The sequence below is a fragment of the Microchirus variegatus genome (assembly GCF_963457635.1).
Source record: "Microchirus variegatus genome assembly, chromosome: 2".
Lineage (NCBI taxonomy): Eukaryota > Metazoa > Chordata > Actinopteri > Pleuronectiformes > Soleidae > Microchirus > Microchirus variegatus.
The window spans coordinates 18,557,448-18,581,665 of NC_139803.1; the positions used below are offsets into that span (position 1 = coordinate 18,557,448).

Consider the following 24,218-nt stretch of genomic DNA (forward strand, 5'->3'; position numbering starts at 1 on the left):
TCTTAGATTCCTTTGTCTTGATAATCATGTGTTCCTTTCAGCTCTTAATGGCTTACTGCTTTTCGGCTGCTGTCTTGGTGCTAGTAAGGAAATGGCTAGTTTGTCACCTTCTCTGTGGGTAATTGCTTCCACTCGTTTGTTGCTGGAGCAGCCTTTATGGTCATATAAGAGTGGGGAAATTCTCACTTACGGGCATATTATTTAGCAATAATATGGGTCTTTCTAACATTAGAGTGTTAGTGGGCCGGTGGTAATGATGAATGCTGTTCCAATGAGAGGCCTTTTACCTCTGACCACAGTGGGTCTCATACAAGCCAGTACATATTTGGGAAAAAAATTGACAATCTTCAGTTGTGCAATTGAAGCTAATTAGGAAGTAAAATATATTGAATAGGCACCAGATGCTACTGGTTGTAAAAATAACTCAGTTTGAATGGAAGTCTATGGGAAAATGACTCTACTGTACAAACATATGTTACTTCTGTACACACACAATACAGAATAGTGAGAAAAGAGTACAAATAACATGTGCAACACACATAATGCTTCTATATGCTGAAACTTGTTAGCATAGCATTCAAAATAAATTTTAAATAACTGAATAAAATGAAGCATCAAAACCAGAGAACATGGAAGGGAAATTGGTTGTAAAACGATGGTGGTTTCACTGACAAATTAAAAAAAAGAAATAAACACTGAAGTAAATGTAAATGTGGGAGATTGTGGGAGAGTCATTGTTACAGCTATACCATGAGCTAAAGTTATAACAATATGATTGTCTAATGTGTTAGATATAATCTTACCTATAATCTTATGACAATATCACCAAGATCAATATTAGAATGATATTATAACAATATCAATATCAGGCACATTTGATATTGCACAAACCAATGAATTAACATCCATCCATCTTCTAACTGCTTAAGTCAAAGAGACAATTCAAAAGACAAGCAACCATCCACTCTCACACTCACACCTATGGTAAATTTTGAGTGTTCAAGTTGTCTAATCCCCAAATCTGCATGTTCCTGGAACGTTGGAGAAAACCCGGTTGGCCTTTTGATTTATTGGCCTTTGTTATTATTTTAGATTGCTTGTCAGGACATATTTTGTGAAAATGTGGCTATTTTTCTTCTCATTTTATTGAATCCATCTTGAAACTACCCATCGATGAGAGGTTTACATATGGATGGATCTCCTGTACGAGTTTATTCACTGTTTACAGTATGACATGCCTGCTTCTTCTGCATTTTCAGTCGAGCGACTGGGCTCAGCATGCCTGCTGAGAGAGCCAGTTTGTCTGGGCCTCTATGTAGGTCAGCGTTCAGAGTTGGCCATCAATTTCTACTGTCCTACTTAAAGAGACGCCCCGGCTCTGTATAAACACGCCCTAACACGAAAACACACATTTATAGCATTTGTATTACATATGGAGACTGTAACCTGGGACTTGCACTGCCAATGGTTTTATTAATGATCACATGACAGACATTTATTCACAGCTTCAGAAACAGTAGTCACAAACCATAACTCCAACACAGCAAGTGGCAAACAGTCTAAACTTAACTAAACCCCAAAACCACTGTTGTGTATCTAGTTAAGCATTATATCTGTTACATTTCTACCTATATCTCTTCTATTTCATATGCAGATGTCAAAATTGGCAGCACACACACAGTGGTCTGTCAAGTATGTCAAGTGAGCTGTTGGACAGTTATGCAATTACTAGTCAGACAGACTAGTAATTGCATTTATGTATAGACAGATTGTGGCAGTGGCTTCCAATAATTCAAAATTTTAATTCATAAACCACAGCAGGAAAGATTTATTTAAAACTAGGTCTGAACATTGTCTTGAGCATGACTTAAAGTACGCTGCACAAAGCAAGTCCCAGAGGTGCACCTGAATCTACACACCTACACAATCAATGTCTTTTATATGTCATTTGTAGTTTTTTTGTCCACCATCCATTTTATCCCACTCCTTCCATCCATTGCTAACACGGCGCCAGAACCTGAATTAAATACAGTACTACATTCTAAATGGATGCACTTACCATTAAACATTGTTCTTTTTTTTATCAGCATCTGTCAAACACACTGACTGCAGCACTACATCATAGAGAGGAAACACAGCTAGCTAAAGCTGGTGGCCCGTTTGATTAACAGCAGCAGTGATTCAATAGATGAGGTAGATATGTAGGACAAAAAATCCACAAGGACATCATCGACATGATTGAATTTTGGCCCACTAGTCATTCGCTTTATTTATTTTTTTCTCAATGAGCCATTCAAAAATACCATTTATATGTATTAATTATGTTGACTGATGCTCCTCTCCAAGTCCACATAAATACCAGCATCCACATTAGAACAAGATATTTATTTATTTATCCCTGAATCCTACAGAGGGCCTTGTTGATTCTATTAGGTTTGCAGGAGGTACACTCTTAATAAAAGTGCTAAGTAGAACCATAAAAGGTACTTCGGCTTGTCCTCATAGGAGAATCCTTTTTGGCTCCAGGTAGAACCTTTTTATAAAGGTTCCACCAAGAACCCTTTTAAAATCCTTTATTCAGGAAAGGGGTTTTAAAGGGTTTATGGATCAAAATGGGGAACTGTTAGTGTTATCAAGAACACTTGAAAAACCCTTTCTTCGGGAAAGGGTTTTTCAGAGGCAAATGGTTCCCGTTAGAACCTCAGCCCTTGTAGAAGGACCCTTTTGGAACCCTTATTTCTAAGTGTAGAGCTAGTTGTCCACGAACCAGGTGTTTAAACCTCTGGCTCCTTCAGTCTGCACAGTGAAGTGTCCTTAAGCACGTACCTGAATCCAAAATTATCATGAGCAACTAGGCTAGCACTGTCAAACCAAGAAGGTCAATGGTTTGAATCGACCATTGGCCTTTCTTGGCCTTTATAATCTCACTAATTTCATTGTTTTGATCAGTGGTGTATGGAATACAGTGAAATCACAGTTGCATAAAAGAATGAGTATGGTTTCATTTAATTAATAGGTTTTTCAATTGTTTGACAGTGTTACCATCTTCTGTCAATGAAACGTAACTAAACTCAGCCTGAAAAAAAACCACTAGATATCACTAGAACACGTCCTGTCTTTAAAGATTTCACACACGCAGGTGAAAAAAAGTGTTGAATAAAGAGAGGAGAAAAGAAAACCTATTTTCAGAGACACTATTTTTACTTGAATAAACAAAACAGATCGGTGATTGCTCCACACACACACACACTGACTGCACATCCACAGCTTTTTCTTGTCTGTGACTCTGTTTATGTGTTTATTGTGTGTGTGTGTCCGATTCTTTGCCCGTAGTAAAAACAGTCAGATGGATCTCCCTTGTGAGGCAGAATTGTGCATTTCCTTCTCGGAAAGTATTTAGGTTTATGACAGAAAGTCGCTAGATTTGTCGCTAGTTGCTTTTTTGGAAAAGAAAGGTCTGTAAAGTCGGTATATATGCATTCTGTTTTTGGTGCGGCGTTACAGCGCAATGTACAGGCCTGCTATACTGTACATCGTTTTTGAAAACGGCAAAGAGAAAGATTGTTTACATTCCGTGCCGTTTCGGTGTGGATGTGGCCTGGGGGGGAAAGTTAAATTTGGAGCACATAAAAAAGTGTTATAGAAAAACGAACTTGTGTAGATAAAAGACACAACGTTAAAAACATGTAGTAATGTGATATAAAAACATGTGGAAGAAGCAACAGAAATATTGCTTTTTACTGTCAACCCTCATAATCCTATTTATAAAAAAAGAACACTGATACTTTGATGTAATGTAGACAAGACGAGTTTTGTTTGTTAGTTCGTTTTTTCAAGTAAAATTTGCTGTTTCTCGTGATAGTATTCATTTACTCTTCATCTGCTGTCTTATCTCTGCTGCATGTGCTCTGGGATATTAGAAAGTTCCTGGTGTTAACTGTATTCAACAGGGGGGATTAACGCCCTGGGCTGTGGATCTCTTTTAATAGCAGGCAGAAACACTGATCAAAGGCCTCTTACTGTGCCGTGGGTGTTCAGACTGCCTGTGTCTGTGTCTGCTTTACAAGATGATGGCTCCTGGAGGCTGGGGCGCGCACACATATACACTTGGAGTGCAGGAACTTTCTGAAGACGTATATGCCTGACTGGACAGACAAAAGGCTTGATCATGAATAATTAGAGGAGGATTACTAATGCAGTGAGGAGCAAGTCAAAGCTCAAGATAAGTTAGACTTTTGGCCCTGTTCAGACCTGGTATTAACATCCATTATCAGGGATCCAATCACAGCCAGCGTGTGCTATAAGTACAGCAAGACATTTGAGGACATTGCATTATGAGGTTTGGAAACAAAGCACTGAATAGACATGGAAATTTATTGATAGTGGTTTTGCGTTGTATTTAAGCCTCTGACCACCAGTTACCAGCAGGCTGTTTGCCATTTGACTCACTTCTCCTCTTTCCACTCCTCTCGCTTGATGGTTTATGGTTTATGTATAAAGCATTTTCATTTTTACTATGTGGGTTTTTCTCTGTGCTAGATTATTTTTGAAGGGTTAAAATAGATGCAATATATTGCCTTTCTTATAGTATCTTAATATATTGTAATATATAGATATATTATATATATAGCCAGATTATTGCTGGTACACAGGTCTACTGTCTAATAGTTTGTTTTTAAAACATGAATGGGGGAAAATTTAGCAGACGCATTCAAACTGGCTTTACAGTGAGTGGTTAACAGTGGTCAGCTTATAGTTTCCTTTTAAAGGGGAAATAAGTAGTTTATAGTGCCATCTAGAGGAGAGGCTGAAATTTACAACAAAGACCTGCTGCTCTGCTCACCCCCTCCCTTCCCTGAGCGCTACAGTATCCGCAGCTGGTCAAATGTCAGCAGATGAGGTTCGTGAGGCGAGGGAGAGGGCGAGCTACCGCGGCCGTAGCAGACTAAGCGGAGAGAGTGGAGGCGGGGCTTCCGCTACAAGTAAAGAGACGCTTGATTTGTTCTCTCGCGTTTGTCCTTACAGGCTCCGGTAGAAACATGGCGTCTCGCTGCTAACAGTGGCTATGCAACCGCGGTCCGCGGTCATGTTATTTAACATGACTTTTTGAAACACTACGAAAATGAAACAAAAACTTTTCCAAAAATTATCCAGCGACTAGACAATGCATGAGCACATAATATGTATAAAAAAGTGGATTTTGGGTTATATAAACCCATAAATACTACATATTGTACCTTTAAGTTTCATACAAATGTCATTTTAAAGGTACAGTGCCACGTTACAAGACAATGTCTGCATTGCTGCATCAGTTTCTGCTGCAAGTTCTCTCATTACACACTTCTGGCAGAATCAGCTTTTATTCCATTGGACCAACGGAGGCAGGGAACATAGAATGAGTGTGAAATAAAGAGCAAGTATGATGAAGCTGGTAAAAGGTTGTGAAAGCAGACTCCCTGCTGCGTCTGTGGAGCGATGAGATGAGGCCAAGCTTAGTTCTGGCTAATAGGTGTGAGCAAGATCAGCCTCAGGCCTGGGCCAGTAACCACACAACACCTATTATCAGCCTTTCTATCAGACATCCATGTGTTTCCATTTACAGGGCAGTGTTGGGGCTGTGGGAAACTTCACTGTGAACATGCTGACACCTCTCTCCTTGTGTTGAGAGTATTTAATAAGACTGGGAATTTGTAGGTGCGTCGTCAATCAATTTGAACATAAAACCACTTTTAATACATCTTCATGCATCAGAATGTCCTTTGAAAAATGTCTATTTATAATTAGATTTATAATTCAATAATGCTGATTGAATGATTGAAAAGCCACTTGTCTTATAAATATGCTGCAGGGATCAGCTGATTCTCTCTTGAATGTCCAGCTGATTTTGCCAAAAAAACTTTTTTAAGTCCTCCAATTTAAGTCTATTTGACTTTGAAACTATTCAACATCAGCATGTGCAAACACAAGGCCAAGTAGATGCAGACGGTTGTGATTTTTCTTATTTCTTAGTATTGATATTTCCACATTGATTAATAATTGTTCAAAACAGTATTATAATACATCTAATAAATTATTTTCCCCACACCTAGTGTTTAATAGTCTAGAAACCCCTGGATACACTCAGTCTCTCCAGTGTTTCTTGAACTCTGTCGGTGTATTTTAACTCTTATTAAAATTAAATTAAATTAAATCTTATGCTGTATTAATACAAAAAATATAAATTCTCATTTTGTTTTGGACCAGGAACACCAAAGGTGTGTCTGAGTTGAATAAACCACTCAAAATTCAATGAAAATGGTGATCAACAATTGTATTTGTTCAGATGCTTATGCTATTTATGCTTTCGGAAAGTTGTAGAATTGGTCAAATTATACTGAACACTGGAGGAGCTCTGGTAACCTCCTGCAGGAGGAGGAGACAAACACGCTTGTGTTGTAGCCTGTATTTCTATGTACGGCCTGTAAAATAGGATAGCAGAGGAAAATGCGATGGTGTCGCGGGTTCAGAGACAAGGAGGCAGAAAAACTATGTAAGGATTCTCGTTTGTTTTTGATCTAGATGTACAATGTGCATTCCAAGGAAGGTTTACACCACAGCAAAGTGCCTTTTTGTGCATTTAATCATATCCAGTCATGGGTGAAAGGACCCTGCTGGTGGTATCTTTGCTGGTGGGGCTCAGCCATGACCCCGGTGGATAAAATGGTACACTGGAAAATGTCCTGTCAGTTGATGGAGGAGCTGCCTGTGGCAGCAGGAAAGGAGTGTGGCGACATGTGCGTTAACCTCTTTCCCTGTCACTCTTTTTCTGTCTTTTTCTCCATCTTCTCTCCATCCCCTCCCACCCCACCCCCTTTTTTTCTTTCATCTCCACGTCGCTCCTCTCTTTTTTTTTCACTTTACACCTTCATTCCCCCCCAGACTCCACTCCCTCTACCTACACTCCACTGTGACAAATTACTCCTGGCGGTTGATTTGTTGGTTGTCAAAAGTGCTCCTTCCTCTGGCATGAAGGGGTGGGGTGGGCGGAGGAGGGGAGGGCACATCCACCTCATCTTGTCCCCGTCTGTCGTCATCACTGGTCCCTTGTCTTCCCTAACATCACACATGCGCGACACGCTCTCGCCACATCTCGGTGTTGAGACGTCTCAATGGAAACTGATATTCTGTCTCACAAGATCTCATTAGATGAGATGTTGTCGGTATTTAATTAGCTCACACATTAGGTTTCCAAGTCTTCTTTTGACAACAATGGTTGTGATATTTTCAAGCTTGTGTCAGGAGCAGATGAGTGGCCTGACTGTTACTTATGTTAATTTTGAGGGACCAATAAAGACTGTAAATGTCTGTTTGTGACTATATGCAGCACACACATACAGTATAATAATGTTGTGAAGAAGTGTTTTTCCGGTTGATTTGAAAACCAAATCTGACATTAATAAAATAAGCTGCTTAGGAGTCTAATGTATTATAAAGGGTTACAATTGTTGGCAAAATTAAGTCTTGACATAGAGGTGGGTGATATGGATAAAATAAACAGTGGTACTGAAACTAGGGGGCTGTACACACAAAGAATAGTTTTTATGGTATTGGCTCTTTATCCACATGGAAACAGTGTTTTGGGAGCACTGAAACAAAATCTCAAAGCACCACCCTTGCCACCACTCATCATATGGTGCTTTTCCATTACACAGTTCAAGCACTCCTTGGCTCTACTTTGGTATCAGACATGTCATTTTTCCATTACTTCATTGTTCCTCCTCATAGGGGTTATCATAGCGCGGCTGCATGAAACTGCGTGACGTTCTTTTAATGCGCGACACACGCACAAACTAATGACAGTCAAAGCAGTTGTTTTTGGTGAACTGAATCATGAGAATAAGGTCATTAAAAAGTTGCGTTCACTGAATTGTTCAGACCTGCATGACCGGAGCACAGGGCCCCTTGACCTTGTAGGCCCTTTAGGCTCATTCAGAACTCCATCCTTGCTCACATGGCAAACGTGTTTTGGGGTAATATAGTCTTTTTTAAACCAAACCAGACACTTTTAACCTTAGAGGGCACTTAGATCACCAATTTATTTCAAACTCTCCTATTCAAAGCGAAGCACTCGGACGTCGCGCTCATGTCTCTTCCAGTGATGACACTCTCTGACCAATCAGTTGCCGGCAGTCTGTTGACATCACATTTGAGTATTTAGACTCAGCCCGCTTGGAACCTTGCCAGAGCAGGTATATAAAAAAAAAAACTCCTGGTACCGGGTACTATCGCTGTGTTAGGGGTTTGTTTGGTCTATTTGCTTGATAAATGTTGTTTTATTTAATTAGACGCACTGGCCTGGTTCATTCTGTCTGATTCTGTGATTTAATACATTGTAATGTACACTTATAAGAATGAAGGTTTATATTTGTTATATGCATCCTCTTCTCCATTTTTGGTATATTTCTATAGCAGAAATACACCATGTTATAGCATTTTGGAGGGTTTCATGTGGATGAAGACATTTCTTGAAACAAGGCCATGTTTATTGAAAAACGTTTTCACAAAAAGAGTGTATAGGGAAAGTTCTGTCTCCGTGTGGATAAGACATATTGCTGTCTGAGGTACTGACACCATCAGCACTGACTGCACTGGACATGTCCTGGCCAAGACCCAGTTTGAGACACAGACACTCGCTGTCACAGACATGTCTCCTAAGGCAGATTTTAGTCACTTAACAAAATGCTTTCCAAATAAACTCTGCAACCCTGTTTACACAATTTAAGAATATATTCACCATTGTATGTCAGGAAAGTAAATTGTGTAACTCACTCACTCTGGTGCACCAAAATCCATAGAGAAAATCAGTGTTTTAAACGCACAGATCCACTGCTGCTTTTTTCGTTAAGTTTGTGTTACTTTGGTCAATCTGAATTAAACACTGAAGTCACAAAATAACACTTTTGAAGTTATTGATGGAAGCAGCACTTGATCAATACCTTATGTGTGTCCTGATTTTTTTTTCTATGGATGTTGGTGCGGGGAAGTGAATGGTTTACAAACGTCTGTCACCGCTTGAAAAAGGCTCTCTTGCTGAGACAAAGCAGCAAACATTTTCTTTGAGCCCTGGCTAAGATCTTGTCCTTGTGTCCCCACTGGCAGCCATTTTTTTCAGTCTATCAGTCTTCTTACTGCTTTGTTCCCATATGACCTCTGAGGTGATTATGACAAATTAGCAATCAGTTGCAGCAGGTCAATTTACAGCACCATAGGAAACACTGCAACATGTGCATGTAGTCAAACTACAATTTTAAATCAATATCCTTTGTATGATTGAACCACCAGTCGAGCAGATCTGTGACAAATCTGTGTTATATTGCTATATCGACATATTATCAGTACGTTTTTGTCATATTATGAATCTATTGTTGCTATACTGTATATAAGCCATTTGATTTGCCAGAGAGCCAGCAACTGTTCAGTTTAAACAGATTGATTACAGAGATAAATTATCTGTGTAACTGGTACAACAGAATCTGTGAAACAGCTGAAAAATATCTGTATAATCTTTGTTTACACTAGTAATAGTGAATGTTGATATATGTAAATATGTGAAATTTGCCTCTAAAAGCTTCTTTGACCTTAAGATTTGTCCTGTGATGTGGATTATGGCTTACCATGGATTTGACACATTTCACTTTAAGTCTTATTTAAATTGTATTCTGTAAGTGTTTTATTACATTTTCACATTCAGAAGGTTACTGCTCTGACTGTATGGAATGATGTTCCACTGGAACACACGGATGTTGCTCTCTGTGGAGCGTGTGTCAGTCACGTGGCGTGTAGTTCACAGTGTCTCACTGTTTAAGCTCAATCTGATGTGATTTGATTTTATTATCGGGTGTTTGCCATTTTGAAAAGAATCTCATTGCCTTTCACTCCCCACTCGCTGCTTTATTCACTAACTGGTTCTCTTTTGTGCTGCTTCCTCTTTTGCAAAAAGTAATAGAATATCAGTTTTCCTTTCAACCCCCAGCTATACCGAAGCTAGATTGCTTTGTGCTTCGCCATCAAAACACAGAGGCGAGCATTGCAATCCACTTGTGTTCAAAAAGTCTGAAGCCATCTTGTCTCTCTGTCTTTGTATTAAAAGAGGGGGGTTAAGCTTTTATCCTACAAATATGGCATGAAAGTCCCACTGTCAATGACACATTCATTCTTCAGCTTGCATTAACATAAAAACCAGAGCTTGTTATACACTGAAATTTCAATAAAAAGAACACAAAATGCATTTAATGAAATTCAGATGCTGAGGCCCAGCTCTCTGAATCTCATTAAATGAGCTTTGTGCTCTTCTTCCATCTTCTCTTTGTAGAAGAGGTCCTTGAGTGCCCTTAATAATGTGGCAGATTTCATCATATTCTTGATTTAAAGAGGACAATGTCTGTCTTGTTCACTTGTTCTATTCCATGCCCAAGCCAATCTTCACAGATGTACTCGCATATTCTCTGTATGTGGCTCATGATAATATTCCGACATGTGGCACATTTCCTTTTACTTACTGAAGTTTTGTTAAGGTTCTCCACTAACTCATAACTCATTCTCTCCCCCCCTCTCCCTTCTCTGTTTCTCTCTGCATAGGATTTGGTTTCATAACTTTTGAGAGTGAAGACATCGTCGAGAAAGTCTGTGAAATTCATTTTCATGAAATCAATAACAAAATGGTAAGTCCACTCATTTTTTTTTTTTTTTCAATTCCAGGTGGGTGTTGAGGGATTAATATTTGATTTCTTATTTCCCCTAGAATTAATAGGAGGAGCTGGTGCATGAGTGTGTGTGTATATATGTGTGTTCATGTTCATATGTTCAGGCTAACACACACACACAAACACACTGTGTGACTCAGGGATGGGAAGGCAGCGGTGTGTACTGCCCAGAAACCGTGAAATTGTGTGGCTGAGTTCTGCCTGTCAGGCTGAGGGACAGGAGAGTGGAGGCCTTTCCTCTCTTTCTGAATCTTCTGAACCACACACATGCACACAGGTGGATATGTACAGGGATGTAACAGGGAAGCTACTGGCAGAGGCAGAGTTCATTAGTCCGGGATTAACTCCTTCCACTGTGTCCAAGTGATGCTTGTTTTTTACGTACAGCCATAATATGGTCATCTCAGAATGCTCCAGAGTTCAGTCGCATTTTTCGAAATCATTATGCCACCTATGATAATTGACAAGAACCAACCTGTGTGTAGAGAGTGTGACATTAGTTCCTCCTTCACCCGGTTCCACCCTACAGGCCTCTGGAGAGCTCCTGCATCATTTGAGCGGTTCTGTGGGTTGTGATTGACTGGAGGGAATACTTGTCTCAGTGCCGCGCTGTGGGGCCCCTTCCCTCAGTGTGTGTTTGTGTGTGTGTCTCCGATCCCTCGCAGCCTTTCCCCCAGAAAGACTGACTGACCAAACTGCTGTGTGACTGACAGGAGCAGCGTAGTAGAACCGTGTTCACCAGGGAGCAGCCCAGGTCACATGTGACCCCAGTGTACATCCCAGCGTGTCTCTGCACTGTAGCACACCCGATGCACAGGACTGCAGCGACACAAAAAAATGTGACTGAAATGACTGCATGTGTATGGAAGATATTCAGTCGGGATGGAGCATCGTGGATTCTTTTGACATGTAGCACTGAGTTTACACACAGATATCGCACATCAACATCAACAATGCATGCACAGGCCAGAGTGAGCACACAAAGCCAAACAGTCGCTGTCAGTGCTTCATTTTCAAAGATTTTTTGGGGAATTTCACCTATGTGATAGAAACAGTATTTAATAAAACATTTGTTTACCAGCAAATCTGATTTCAGGTGACAATAGAGAATCATATTCACACCACTTCTTTCTTTTGAAGGTGCAAGGCTGGCAGAATGCAAAAAGGGGGTAGAGCCTGCACACGAACTACATGCCACACAAAACACAAACAAGTTCCATTCAATATTATGAGACAGAAAAAGGACACTTTAGAAAAACAACCCTATATTTTATAGTAACAATAACAATTAATAGAAACAGTTTTATTCCAAAGTGATTCAGACCTTCTCCCTCTCCAGCTTTTGCCTTGTAGGCCTCACTTCCAAATCCAACTCACAAAACCTCTGATATAATAATTATAAACAACAGTGCAAATTAAAAAGTCCACTAATGTAATGTAATCAGTGTTATTTAAAACAACAACAAAAAATACAGATAGTTTTTAAACAACTGTAGCACTTACTTCCACTGCACAAAACAATTTAAACCAAGTTTGATTTAACTCAACGCCAAACCAAAAGCCAAAATATCAATATTGCCATTTGCAAACCTCATTAACCACAAATGAGTTTTCCTGTATCTATGCTGGACAGGTTGAGCAGTACCACTAAAACTAATACTCTTTTATTGTACTGATTATTTAAGCTAAATTAGACCATTTCCCTTATCCCCTATGAATGTACCTCATGCATAGCAACTGTAATTAGTATTGCTTTGTAAATCTATATCACTCATTTGAGTAATTTCTTGTTTTCTCTTGGTGTATTTGTTTGAAGACATGAAAGTCATCTCTGATGCATTGTCAGACAGTGTTTACCCTTAACTCAGTAATGCTTCATAATCATAATCGATGTAAATATGGTGATCATTTGAAGAACTATGTGCAGAAACATCAAGTCTTTTTGTAAATGCATAACAATATGTTTAAATGTGTTTTTCCGTGAGTTTAAATCCTTCATTCAGATTAACCCAGTGTCACAAACTTAGCGAAGCATCAGTAGATCAGAAGCTCCTTTGTCACTATGGTCAATAAATGCTGATTTGTCTCTCAGGACTTTGGTGCAGGAGAGTGAGGAGTTTTCAAACATTAGCTTCCAGATGGAGAAGACTGTCTAGATGAGCCTGGAAAGATTGTCATCACCTCCCATTTTTAAGAGGCGAGACCAAAAGACAAAGATCAGAATGCCTCTGTACGCAATTGGATAGCCCTACAACCAATCAGAGCACTGATTCCAATGACATATACAGAGCAATGTAAACTGTGTCAACAAAGAAACGTGCTTGTTGTGGTTTTGTAGAGGAGAGTTTTGGCTGTCTAGTAATGGCATCTATCGATCTTTGCCCAGGTCTGTGGAGCAAGTAGCTGAAAACAGTCAAATTGAAAGACAGCTGCTCTTTGGTGGCCGCCATGTTGGATGTATACGAAAGCTGCTAGACGTTGCTTCTCTGTCGTCATCGCGTAAAGCCCACCTTTACTGCACCGGGGGAAAAAATCCTGTTTGTGATTGGATCCCTTTTTTTTTGGAGATTCTGTAGTTGGCTAAAATGGCTTGCCAGACGTGTCTGCAGAGCCAAACCAAATTGCTCTCAGTGCACCCGGGCTACTGTCAAACGGCAAGACAAAGTGGCATACATATTTGAAGATGTAGTAGGCTTAGAAGGACATATCAAGTAGGTTTATTATGCCTTTTTTTAGTGGCAACATCAGTTTTCCTTGTTTACCCACTGGCATCTTTGTTTTCAGAGAGAGCAACTGTGTTTCCAGCTAGTTTCTATCACAGGGGGTGAGCTACAGGGGCATGCATCGTGAGTTCTTCTCATGTGACAGTACCCCATACAGCCACACTTCCCTGTGACATCAACAGAAAAGTTAAGGTTTATTTAGGGGTAGTGCGTTGTAAAAAGAGGTCTAGGCTTTGTTCAACATTGTTGGGCTCCTCACCTTCTGTACATTAACCTTCATATGATGTAGGGATAAAGCATGTCCCTCAGATATTCTAAGTGCTGAGCAAAGAAAGAAGAAAGGAGAGTGTGTTAAGGGTATTTCTAGAAAGGCTTTACTTTACTTGAGTTGCACAGAGTAAAAAACTGGTTATCCAATGTCTGGAGCAGCAGCTTACCAAATAAAAAATGCTTCCTGTCTTCATCCTTATGAAGTACCATACAGAAATAGACCTCATCCATCCTCCCTGTGAGTGTTATCTAAGATGGTTCGTGAATAATTGATGCAGACAGAAATTCCACCCCACATGGGAGAGATGTGAATGTACAGGACATCCCACCTTCCTCTTGCCCGTTCTCTCTCAGGGGATCTGGCAGTGGAGTGGGTCAGTGCCCGCTCCACTCTGATTGACGGGACCTTTTACTCACTTGGTCAATCACCCTGTGTTCATGTACCACAGAAGCCTTGTTCTCGGGAGCACTTCCTCTCTGTCACTGTGAATTCAGCCTCATATATAATTAAAAACAGGGTTCTGCTTAGCAAGAAACTCTCAACCTGCCCTGCCAGGTGCACTGACTTCTACATCGCTCTTGCCTCTCCAGGCCACCCTGCTTTTTAGAAAACTCAGAATGTGATAAAAGTATGGATTATCCTCCACAGGACTTGTCATGACTGCAGAAACATTCTTTAGCCAACACCTTCTATTAGAGCCAGTATTTTGGAGTAAAAAAAAAAAAAATCAATAAGCAGAAGATGGCTTGACAGTTTACAAATACTTTTAAACAGTATATCAGACCCTGTGGTTTCCTCATACATTCATATACTGTATTTTTCATGAACTAGCTTGACAGTGCCTTGGTACAGTTGAGGAAAGGTTGTGATCTCTGTTGTCCATGACATTCGTCCCTCTTTGGCTCCTCAACCTGCTGTGGAGGCTATACAGATAATTAATGGAAAATACCTGTCACGTATTGGCTCTGATGTGCCATTAAAATGGACTCACATTGGTTTTAGTCGAGTGCCTAAAGGTAATGTTCTTTTATGTGTCATTTTTAATACCCATCAGTAACAAATGATCACAACAGGAGGGAGGAATTTTCTGTTAGCTGTCAATTTCTCACCTTCTTCCTAACACGACTAGACAATTACCGTGCTGACAACAAGAAGCTCTGACTCTCCCACTCACTGAGATGAAAGAGACACTTATATATCACCCTTTACTATTTAAAAACACATACTCTGCACATTGCATTTATAAAAGCAGAATTTGACTTTAAATCCATTCATTAATGGGACAGTGTAGGCTATTTTTGAAGTCCCCAGCTTGTGCTGAAAAGCCAACCTTGGAAAGAAAGAGAAATTCGATTTTAGCCACTTAATAAATCTTAATTAAATCTAGATATTGTCCAGATGAAACTCAACTTTTTATTTCCTATTGCACCTTTAATCTGGCTTTAGTTGCTCTTTTAAGTTCCACTGTAGAACCTCTATCACCCCCTTTGGACCTTTGACTAATGACCACAAAACTACATTCCTGATTTGACCTAGTTGCTCTCCCACTCTCCAGTCACATATGCACACTCACACACAGAGAAGGAAAGAGAGAGTGACAGAAAATAAGCCGTCTCAAATGTATTCTACAGTACTTAGGTATATGTGATGTTTATCTGTGTTTTACCGTAGCATTACTTGTCCAGACTGAATCCAGGAAACATCAACCTGTGAGGAGCAGAGGGGCAGACAGGCAGGTTGGCACAGGCATGTAGTCAGACAGCTGTTCACGGAGCGCTTGATTGGTGTTGGCAGAGCATGCATTTTCAGTATCGAACAATCACATTCAACAATATAGGCTAAAATCATGATCAAATGTCATTATGAAGTTCTACTGAATATCCAGGTTTATTTTTAGTAGGAGAATCCACTTCTAAAACTTTTTATGAGTGCTTCTTGGTCTTTTTCAGTCAATGTGTTGCTGTATGAAGCTGTTTTGGTTTACTTATGTTGTGTGCTTCTTCCACGAAAACCCCACAAAAAAAACTCCAAACTCTGTGGTACATTTGCCAGGCCTGTACTTGGTGCAGTAGCACTACTACAGTACACCAAAACAGAAGAGGACTTTGAGAATTAGCATACGGCAAACTAAACAATATAGCTTTATTCGAATAAATACGCATTCCAATGTTTACAATCACAGAAACAGACCAACAATCTCCAAACACAACAAGAAAACAACAATGAAGCTAAGTGACAGCAAATTCAAGAGAGAGGTGGAATTATTAAATCATTGTTTTGCCCAAACTATTTGTTGTCTACATGAAAACACAAGCATCACATTTTATAACTTATTATTATAAAATGAATATTTCAGGGCTCCCAAAACACTTCCTGTGTAACATTTCTTTGTATTTAATTACACACTACAGCTTTAATCTTTCAATCGCATCTAATCTAATCTAGACTCTTCACCCGAGTCAAACATAATGCTGTAACATAGCAGGTTTGATGTGAATAGGAGAAATGTATTGAATATTCTTTAGATGACACTGGACAGTTTGTGTGATTTAATTTTCCAGGAGCCGTGTAGTAAGATTATCATAATGTGATCAGTCCACATACTGTATACCTTTAACTGTGATAAAGGTTGATGGTAGTAGTTTGTAGACTGTGAGCTGTGGCTAGAAGCAGTGTGTAGTCTGTGATCAGCTAATCACACCTAATTATTTTTAATCAGACTAACCTTCTGAGTGTGTCAGTGCCTGCTGTAACAGCTCTGCTTTGGTCTGTGTTAAAACATACAAACCAGTCATTTGTGCTCCTACTGAACATTAAAGTTTACGGCCCTAAACATAGAGGTTGTGAACTCAAGTGTGCACGTCCACATGCATGTGCTTTCACATACTGAGGTCTCATTGTACACAATCTTAGACACACTTATATAACTATAGAAAAAAGTCTCATCCCATGGCATCATCCCAAATGTGACAAAATGAAAGGTCGCCTGTGTAAAATGATAGGTTTGTCTATGGGTCTTTATTTCTCATCGTGTTGTATTTATCCATCATTATTTTTCACACTCTCACTTGTTTTAATGGTCTACCTGGATCTGGAATTCATTGTAAATCGGAAAAAAGATCAAATCAGATTAGGTTACCGCACTACTGCCACACACTGGCTCAGTTTTCCAGTGCCCTCTTGGCCGAGAAAGGCAGAAAAATGTATTTTCTGCTCATGTACACAAATGACAACAACTCCCAGAATGCACTGTGCTCGCTGCCCCATGAGAGTCTCAGTGTCTCCAGTGTCACTTCTTACCGAGTGAAGCAGACAGCATTAGTTGTGTAAACACACAAATCCCTGTGAGGAATTAGTTGGCGAATACATTACGGATCTGCAAATTGCACAGATTTTTTTAAAATTGTACCGGAATGTGCAATAATAACAAGGAAAAGACAAGCAGTAAGTTCCCATTATTTGCCAGTCAGTCTTTCTCCAGTAACCGGTATCCGGCTCTGGCCCGCAGGCACAGCCGAAAAGCAGGTCTTTTTCCTTGCAGCCATATACGTACTTTGAAAACTACATTCTGTCATTGTCTTCTCAGTTTACAAGGCCAAAGATGCTAGCAAAGATGGCGTACACTGTGTTTACATTCTGGGAATGAGGTCTGATGCCCCTAAGGGTGAGTGAAAAAAGTGCAGAACTAGCGTTGTAGTTTCAAACGACGTTCAAAGACGTTTGCCCACCAGTGACATAAAATTACGCGAATCGCGTCACTGGTGGGAAAAGTTGGTAAGGGAAAAAAACTTCTTTTTTCAACTCAGTGGAAAACTGAGGGAAGGAAAACCAATGTTTTTTTTTAAAATACTACTGATATTCTAGCAATACAAAGCTACATGCAAATCAGTGAAGTATTCCTTCAAATTGAACTTCACTCTGTGTTAGGGCTGCAACTAACGATTATTTTAATAATCGATAAATCGGTCGATTATTTTTTTCGATTAATCGATGAATCGGATAAAAAAAAGAAACATTTGTAATTGCCATATCTTTATTCAAAAACGGAACATTTCAAATTCACAGTGCAGACTAAAGTGTAAAAACAACTGGTTATTGCGCCAACGTCTCTGAGCTATCAAGAAGTAATATTAAATGATAAAAAAAAATCAAAACTTACTGGAATAACACAAAAAAACATACAAGGTATGATATACATACATTTACAGAAGAGACACATTTTTTAAAATATTAATTAATTAATTTATACTCACACAGGTTAAAGTACACATGTATTTTTATACTAATTTAAGTATATTTAATATGTTGATTTTGACCCTGTCTGACGACATAATGTTCTACCTCACTTGAATCTCACCTGCTTACTACAGAAAATGTACACTTGAAACTTACTCATTACATTATTACATCATAGTAGTATGTAAATTCGTTTTTTAATAACTTACAGCTGTAAGTGCTTTAAAAATAGAAGAAAAAAAAAGACATACACACACACACACACTAATGCTTTCGTTAGTTTAATAAACTGTTCATGTTTGTAAAGCTGAATAATGAATAAATTAACCCACTAAATGAGAAACATGAGGGACTAATGCTACATGTCCTTACTTCCTTACTCCCTTCCTTGTCACGGAGGACTCCGACGTGTTTTCTTTTTAGGTGGTTAATCACCGTGGTTCTCCCGTGTCACGCCATTTCGTTCTTGCAAAGATTGCAGCTAACACAATTTTTAGGTTCATGAATGGTAAAGTGTTCCCACATTTTAGAAGATTTCGGCCGAACGGTTTTCTCCGCCTCCGCCATGTTTCAAGTCTAAAATATAAGTTGTCGCTCACTCTAAAACTTTCCCACACCGCTTATTCGCTCGACTATTCACGCGCACACAAGGCTCGCTGTGGGCGTGCATCAACCGGCCTGAAACAGTCGGCGTCTGTTAACAGTTCCACGCCTAGGAGTGACGTATCGCGCGACTCAACGAATCGATAATTAAATTCGTTGGCAACGCTTTTAGTAATCGATTTTTAGCGATTCGTTGTTGCAGCCCTATTCTGTGTCCAGGAAGTCGGGGTGAAGTTGTTTGTGTGTATCCGCTGACTTAGCAAGGTTTGCTACCCTCTTTGCCCTCCCTCATCAGGGCCCTTGTTGGTGCCCGAGTTACTGGGTAGGGTGAATGAAGATGTGTCTTGTCTAGGGGTCACCCTGTAGTGGCAGCTCCACGACAGAGCCCAGTGAAGGGCTCATGGGACAGACAGGGCTATTAACCCTTCCCAATTGTGGTAGTTTTACTGAGATGTTGTATCCTGTGCAAAATGGCCATTAATATTTCAGATGTCCTGTGGTAAAATGAAATTACTCCACCTCCCCATCTAAAACTAATCCCGTCCAAATATGGCTTTAGTCTCAGACCCAAATCAGGCTTCATGGTGGCATCCTGGTTTGGGCCTTTCTGGGTTCCTAGTTTCCTCCCACAGTCCAAAAACATGCAGCGGTTAATAACACTGTGTATGAGAGTGAATGGTTGTTTGTGAATGGTTGTTTTGTGTATGTTTGTTTGGCATAATTAATTAAACACAATGAGGAAACTTAGACAAATGTCTATTTTGGTAAAATAATTGACGATGCTGGGGGAAATACTGCCTCAAAAATGTATCTCAACTGTGACGTCACACTGGACTTAGTCATTAGGCCACACCTCCCAGTCATTGCTCCCTCGCTGTTCTGTTCAAATGTTCAAATATGTTGGTTTCACTCAAATCTGATGTGTAGTTACTATTTAAAGCAGATTTCTACAGCGAGAAACTGAAACCTCTTGGTTGTTGAAAATGTCTTGGAAAAATATTTTTCTCAGAGACTAGAAATCTTTAACACTGTTTGAACATTAAGTGCCTAATAAGGGCTTCAGTCCCTCGTGGCGGGGCTGCCTTACAAGTTGTGGACTGTAAGTAATTGGATGTTTACCCTTCAATGAAGAAGAAAAGCTATGAGGGCTGAAGGAGGTAAAAATTCAGTTCTCACACAGCACTCCAGGATGTCCTATATGAAAGCTGAGTGATGTTCAGATCTGCTGTTTGGGGAAATGATGGAAGCCATTTGACGTCAACCTGATGATCATGGCATCACTTCCGAACGCATTCCTGGCTGTGAATGAAAACAATATCATCTTAGGACATAGAAGCATGGCAAGGGAACAGTGTTGACACCACAGGGAGCACCAGGTCCTTAAAATGACCTCATATTCCTTAGTTTTTATATAACCATGCTGAGATACCATCAGACATAATGATTCCTGCAAGATTGCTGGCCATTAAAGGCATCGTTTTGCTTTATTCAAAAGTTATTACCATAATAATGTGTCAACTATTACTCAGGTTTACTGCATTTTTATGGACTATGGATGCAAGCAGTTCAGAATGGAAATGATGCTATAAATACCCACTTCATGCAATACATGACACTCTGCTTTTGTTTTGGCTCGTTCACAGAGATTTCAATGCCACCCTCCAACCCGAGTCTGTTTTTGAAATATCAGATTTTGACCTTTTAAATCCTTGAAGCCTTTCTAGTTGGACCAATAATGGGGGACAGGGGTTGTGGACATTTTTGTATTCACATAAATTACAATTGATCTCAATAGTAACAAGTTTTAATGGGGAGACAAAGGCAAATTTATTTATTTTTTTACGAAACCCTTTTTTGTCTATTTTTGTCCACTAAATGTATTTTATTTCTAATTTTATCGCCAAATTTTTTTCACTTTTGTCTCTATTTCTAAGGATTTTATTTAAATTTTTTGTTCTTTTATGAAACCATTTGGTCAATTGGTGGTTAGAAGCTGTTTTCTAAAGCGAATTAAACCACATCACCATGCCTGACACTGCATTCAGACCCGTGACATTTCCTAACTGTTCAGTCTATGTGTTTTGACTGTTCAGCTGGGAGTGGGAGTTGGAGTCAATGAATCACACTGTTTCTATTCTTCAGTCTGCCATTCTACTGATGGAATTCATTCACTAGTGAAGCTAATAGTGGCTGTACACACCCCCGCCCTTAACACACACACCCTCTCAACACTCATCCCTGAAGGACAGTCATTGGCAGTACATCCCACCCACACCTTCCTCTTATACCCACAAGGTTAATATATATGAAGGATGTATTGAAAAGGTCATTTGCAGCTGTGTACTAGAGTGGTTTGTACATAAAAAAAACAGCTGTTTGTTTTTTCATCAGTGGACTGTTTTTACTACACTGATTAAGAAGTGCTTCAGAGTGCCAGAAAATCTGTGTTCGTACATCATCATCACCTTATGAGTCAGACGTACTTATTTGTAGACAGAGATAATTAATTAACCACATACTTGTACGTTTAACTGAACTTTAAAAACCATATTCATCGACATAATTATCTTTTGTTTTGTATTTTCATGAGGCCTTGTTAGTTGAAATAGTAATAGTATTTGTAATACTTTTCAGTCAGTTCAGTCGCACAAATGCAAATAGCATAGACAAAATCAAACAGTTACACACAACAACAACTGAATAGGACTCAAGCAAAGTGTTTATAAGTGATTGTCCTACATAAGCCCCAAAATATGCTACACAAGTACAAATATATACATAAAGGAAAGAGATTCATACATGCACACATGTCCATACCCATTTGTACAATAACTTAAATGGTGTTCTTAATAAATAACTTAATACATTGATCTGAAATCATATTCCCGTCTTTAGAAAAAATGTTGTCAACTGTCAACTGAATTGAGTTATATTAGCTTTAAACATAAATTGCATTATCTAAGATTGCAAAACAAAATTATCCCGCACTACTTGTCACATTTGTATTTTTTTACTTAACTTGCCAGAAATTCCAAGCATGTGTTTAATGGCGCTTTTCCACGTGCAGTTCCAGGACAACTCGGCTCGGCAAGGCTCAACTGTACTTCCCATTGTACGCGACACATACAACCTAGTGACTAGTAACTTGTAAACAGTTATTTTTTTAGTGTACTGAATCATAAGACTCAGTTCATTAAAAAGATTTGTTCACAGAATCATTCAGTACTTCACAGACACTGAACTGGAATGTGGTGGAACGGGTTGTGATTTGGCTTGCGATTGCTGTCGCAGTCTTTTTAAGTGTACATCTACAGTTTAGCTGTAGATGTAGCTTTGGTTTGATTACTGTCAGACGTTGTGCTCATGACTCTTCCAGTGCCGACAGTCTCTGTCGATGTCACATTTGGTACGACTTGCATGGAATCTGCCAGAGCAGGTACTAAAAATGGGCATGATACGGCTCCCAGGACCTTTATTGGTAAACCCAGACACGACACAATTTAAACAGTTAGTTAGTAATAATTCAATAAATTATGTATGTTTATATGCCGCACTATATACACCAAAGCACTACAATTTACAAAACGAGGTAAAATTAATATTGAGAAGAATCTTCTTCTGTTTCTCATATGGCCCCTTGGGGAAAATAATTGCTACACCCCTGGCTTGGAGCTATTTTTTTCTAGAACACTTATATCCAACACATAGTATTCAATTCAATAACATGTATTTGTATATCACCAAATCACAACATGCATTATCTCTTACATAGTAAGGCAGAAGCCTTTACAATATTATAGAGAGAAGAGAAACCCAAACATTCACACAATGAGCAAATACTGGAGAGTAAACATTCTCTTTTAACAGGAAGAAATCTCTGACAGAACAGACTCAAAAATATGCAGCCATCTGCCTCGACCGGTGAAAGGAAAAATGGGGGACAGAGGAGAGGTGAGGGAGAGACACAAACTAGGGAGAAAGGGAAAATTGGATGTAGGTCGGTAATTAGTGTAAACATCTGGGTCAAGGGTTGCCATTTTCAGGAGGGGTTTAATAACTGCAACTTCAAAATCTAGGAGCACATATCCAGTTAATGAGTATAGATCCATTTGATTTAATATAGAGCTGTTTATTAAATGAAAAACTACTTTAAACAATTTGGTGGGGATGTGACAAAATACTTGAGATCTGACTTGGACTTGCAAAAAATGTGAGTTATGGAGGTCTACTAACATACATTAACTTGTTTTTATGGTCAAAAACCTCCTAGTTGCTGTAAATGAGCCGATAGAAATCTCTCCTCACTGAAGCTCTCGTCAGCCGCTGTATTTCAGACTGAAATCTCACACCCAGAAGACAGACTGTGTTGTGATTGGCCAGCCAGCGTGAGCTTTTCCCAACTGTCTTGTGATTGGCCGATAAGTGACGTAATTAGCACACCAGCTCTCAGAAGCGCAGCTCCCCCCTCTGGAACGGTGGTTGCATTGCTACTCATTATCAACTGTGTTTAAAAATAGCTTCGTCCCGACTCCCCACTGCAGTCCCCTTTATGACTTTGACCCGGAGTCAGACCCAGACACTGTCGCTCGTGAAAAACCTCCACAACGGACGTTCTTCTTCTTCTGCTGTACAATGTATGCAACCGGATTTGTCCCGGAGGACCAGGAGGATCCGCTGTTCAGAAGAAATGCTGATTACATAACCGGACCATGTTTTTTCTCGCTGACCCCGAGATTACAATTCAACACAGCGTTTGTTTCGAACCTCCAGGACTTCATAAATGAGGTAATGTCGCAGATACAGACCAAAAAAACAGCGTTAATTGGAACTTCTGGTCTAGGTCCGCTTTAAGAACATCTCTTTTGTTCTCTGACATAGCCACCTATTTGGTACCTTGATGGTCTTCTGAAGGTTTATTTATAAGTGAAATGAACAGACATAGGGACACTTTAGTGGCTCCTTCATATTTAAGGCATCTAATTTGTGGCTAATGATCAAAAAATTCCTGTTCCACTGAAGCTTTTCGCTGATACTATCTATTACCCTGTATCTATTTTCTAGAAGCGATATTATCTGTCAAAGTTGTCCTGCCTGCTGCATAAAGCTACACAACTAATGACCAGAAATGCCAAACAGGAAGTCTCACACAAATAATAGTACATGTTTCTGCCGAAAATAAGGTTCATGAGGTTCATGTTGCAGAAGTTTTAATCGTGGTGAACCTTTGCGGTGCTTGATTTTCAGACTCGGAATTGTCTTGACATCCTCTCTGTTCTCCTCTCTTTCTCTTATTCTTTGACTTTGTAAATTCTTGAAAGTTCCTTCCTCCTACTCTCACTCAGTCCTGTGTGTTTGAAGCAGGTGAACACCCACACAGTTACACCAGCACATATCCTGGCTCCTGGCTGGTTTTAAATCCATGACAACGAGCCCTCTCTCTGAATATCAAAGAGCCACATCTTAGAGCATGTAGACATGACTCACCTCGGGACTGTCTTATTCCCAGCAGTCAACCTGAGCGTCCAACTCACTGTATGTGGCAGGGGCTACAGGAGGATGCTGATCACACACTGTCATGTCTGTGGTTTGGGCAAAACTTGGCTGTATTTGTCGCACAGCTATGTGGATGTGAAAATCCCAGCA

General features: G+C 39.6%; 1 protein-coding gene across 7 annotated transcripts in view; it reads left to right on the forward strand.

The window, feature by feature from the left end:
* The window catches only part of msi2b (musashi RNA-binding protein 2b), a 350,443-nt gene that overhangs the window by 246,964 nt on the left and 79,261 nt on the right, over positions 1–24,218 (forward strand). For all 7 annotated transcript variants that reach the window (XM_083885953.1, XM_083885952.1, XM_083885951.1 and 4 more), the window contains exon 8: positions 10,618–10,700. In XM_083885953.1, the coding sequence (XP_083742079.1) occupies positions 10,618–10,700 (83 nt within the window). The remainder of the gene's footprint in view (positions 1–10,617; positions 10,701–24,218) is intronic.